The following is a 2,500-nucleotide window of genomic DNA, read 5'->3' as shown; positions in this document are numbered from 1 at the left end:
TCATTTGGCTGCTACTGTCATCAACCTAATAACCATACGCAATAGCGTGTGTGTGTGTGTGTGTGTGTGTGTGTGTGTGTGTGTGTGTGTGTGTGTGTGTGTGTGTGTGTGTGTGTGTGTGTGTGTGTGTGGTTTTGTGTGAGGGAGCGCATGCAAGTCTAACAGCCAAAGCGATCTTTAACTACTGCAGGCTGACCAGGCAGTACACACCCACGCACGCTCATGTGTGTGTGTGTGTGTGTGTGTGTGTGTGTGTGTGTGTGTGTGCGCGCGCTTGTGTGTGTGTGTGCGCGCTTGTGTGTGTGTGTGTGTGTGTGTGTGTGTGTGTGTGCGCTTGTGTGTGTGTGTGTGTGTGTGTGTGTGTGTGTGTGTGTGCGCGTGTGTGTGTGTGTGTCAGCTGGGTGACCTCTTGTGCAGATGAGTAATAAACTGTCTCCTCCTCCGCACTCCTTCATGGCCTCTGCTCTGCACTCTGCTCCCCATACTGCACTCCCCTGCACTGCACTACACACGCGCACACACACACACACACACACACACACACACACACACGCACACACGCACACACGCACACACACTCGTACATGCACAAGCACACATACACATACACACTGCACTTCACAGTGTACTCCTCTGCTCTTTACTGTGTGCCACACATGCACACACACATACACACATACGCACACGCACGCTCGCACACACACACACAAACACACACACACACACGTACATGCACAAGCACACATACACATACGCATTGCACTTCACAGTGTACTCCTCTGCTCTGTACTGTATGCCGCGCACGCACACGTGCACGCGCACGCGCACACACACGCACACACACACACACACACACACACACACACACACACACATGCACAAGCACACATATACATACGCATTGCACTTCACAGTGTACTCCTCTGCTCTGTACTCTATGCCGCACACGCACACGCACACACACACACGCACACACACACACACACACACACACACACACACACACACACACACACACACGCACAAAGACATGCACACTGCACACTGCGTCCACAGTGTACTCCTCTGCACTGCATGCTGCTTCCCCCTCTGCACACAAGCGCTGCTGCACTCTGCCGTGACATCCTCTCTCTTCTCCAAGAGGATTCAGTAGTCAACAGTGGCCACAGCACCCCACCTCTGGTCTGCCCTACAAAGGCAAAATGCAGTAACCCCTTTTATTGTGAAAATTGAGACTGAAAATGGTCATTACACCTCTGGTGTTCAAGTTCGGGGGCGGGGGGCATGAGGGACCTCCTTACTGGACTATAGAGACTATACTGTGTTTATTATATTATATTATATTATATTATATTATATTATATTATATTATATTATATTATATTATATTATATTATATTATATTATATTATATTATATTACAAACATAATATGACATAATGTAATGTAATATGACATTACATTATATTCTATTTTTGTCCAGCATGGTGAAGAGCTGGTGTAAATCAAAGACGTGCCCTTTTGAGAGTTTGTTTTCTAGTGCTAAAGGCACTCATCCCTATCTGTGCATGCCCATGACACAGCTCATGAATTTGACAGACCCACTGAAAAAGTCACATTTGGATTGTGACACAACACTCCACACCACATCACACCACACCACACAGTGGACACAATGAAATTGCATTTGTGCCTCAGTCTCATCCATGCATGGGGTGAGGGTGGAGTGGTCGGGAGTGGGGGTCAATTGGCGCTGCACCAAGGGAAAACAGCAGAGCCAATAAGCCTGGTTTCACGAGTTTGTCCTTGAGTGCTTGGTGTACAGTTTACGTATAGTATATGCATGTTTGGCATGTTAGCTGGCCTCGGTCCTGGGATGCTTTAAACGGAGCTCATATGGGATGAGATCCGCTTCCCCCCTATGTGTAGAATAGAGGAAGTGTAACTGGGTGTTCCAGTGAAATGGAGGAGTATGGGGAGGTGGTGGGACAATTCGGAAAGCCTTCGCGCATGACAGGCGAGAGAGGGAAGGAGGGATTTAAATATGCGCGAAGGCGGGAGCAAGTAATGACAGCTGTCAATCACTCTCGGACTTCCTCCAGAACTACGTTTATATATAAACAACATAAGTTGGAAGTCACTTGCGCTCTAACCCTCTTGGAGCCCTCAGTCCAGGACGGAAGTCAATGGAAAGCAAACTGGTCCACCTCAGCAACACTGATGCACCTTCAGGGGTGACTGGAGCACTAAGATACTTTTTTGTTATTTTATTGTGGTGCAAGCATAATGACTGTCGTTTCGACGCAGTGCGCCTTCCCAAAGCCTGGTAAGTTGTTCGTGTTTTTGTTACATGGAGGTTGTTTGGGTCCACTAGACCCAGGCTTACTGAAAAATACTTTAAAAAACAACATAGCCCCTGTGGACCCTCATGTTCCCCTTCTCATATTTGTGAATTTTGGGTGTAAGCTTGTGAGCTTTTGAGGGTGAAAGATACAGACAG

At 47.6% G+C, this 2,500-nt stretch overlaps 1 protein-coding gene across 1 annotated transcript in view; it reads right to left on the bottom strand.

Annotated features, from left to right (window-relative positions):
- crtac1b (cartilage acidic protein 1b) overlaps positions 1 to 732 on the bottom strand; it is a 28,240-nt gene extending 27,508 nt beyond the window's left edge. Inside the window, exon 1 of the mRNA XM_063192086.1 lies at positions 685 to 732. Coding sequence (XP_063048156.1) covers positions 685 to 732 — 48 coding nt within the window. The remainder of the gene's footprint in view (positions 1 to 684) is intronic.
- Between the last annotated feature and the right edge of the window lie 1,768 nt (positions 733 to 2,500).

This window comes from Engraulis encrasicolus, chromosome 24, assembly GCF_034702125.1.
Source record: "Engraulis encrasicolus isolate BLACKSEA-1 chromosome 24, IST_EnEncr_1.0, whole genome shotgun sequence".
NCBI lineage: Eukaryota > Metazoa > Chordata > Actinopteri > Clupeiformes > Engraulidae > Engraulis > Engraulis encrasicolus.
Note: the sequence above shows the minus strand (reverse complement) of the source record. Positions and strands in the feature narration are given on the sequence as shown.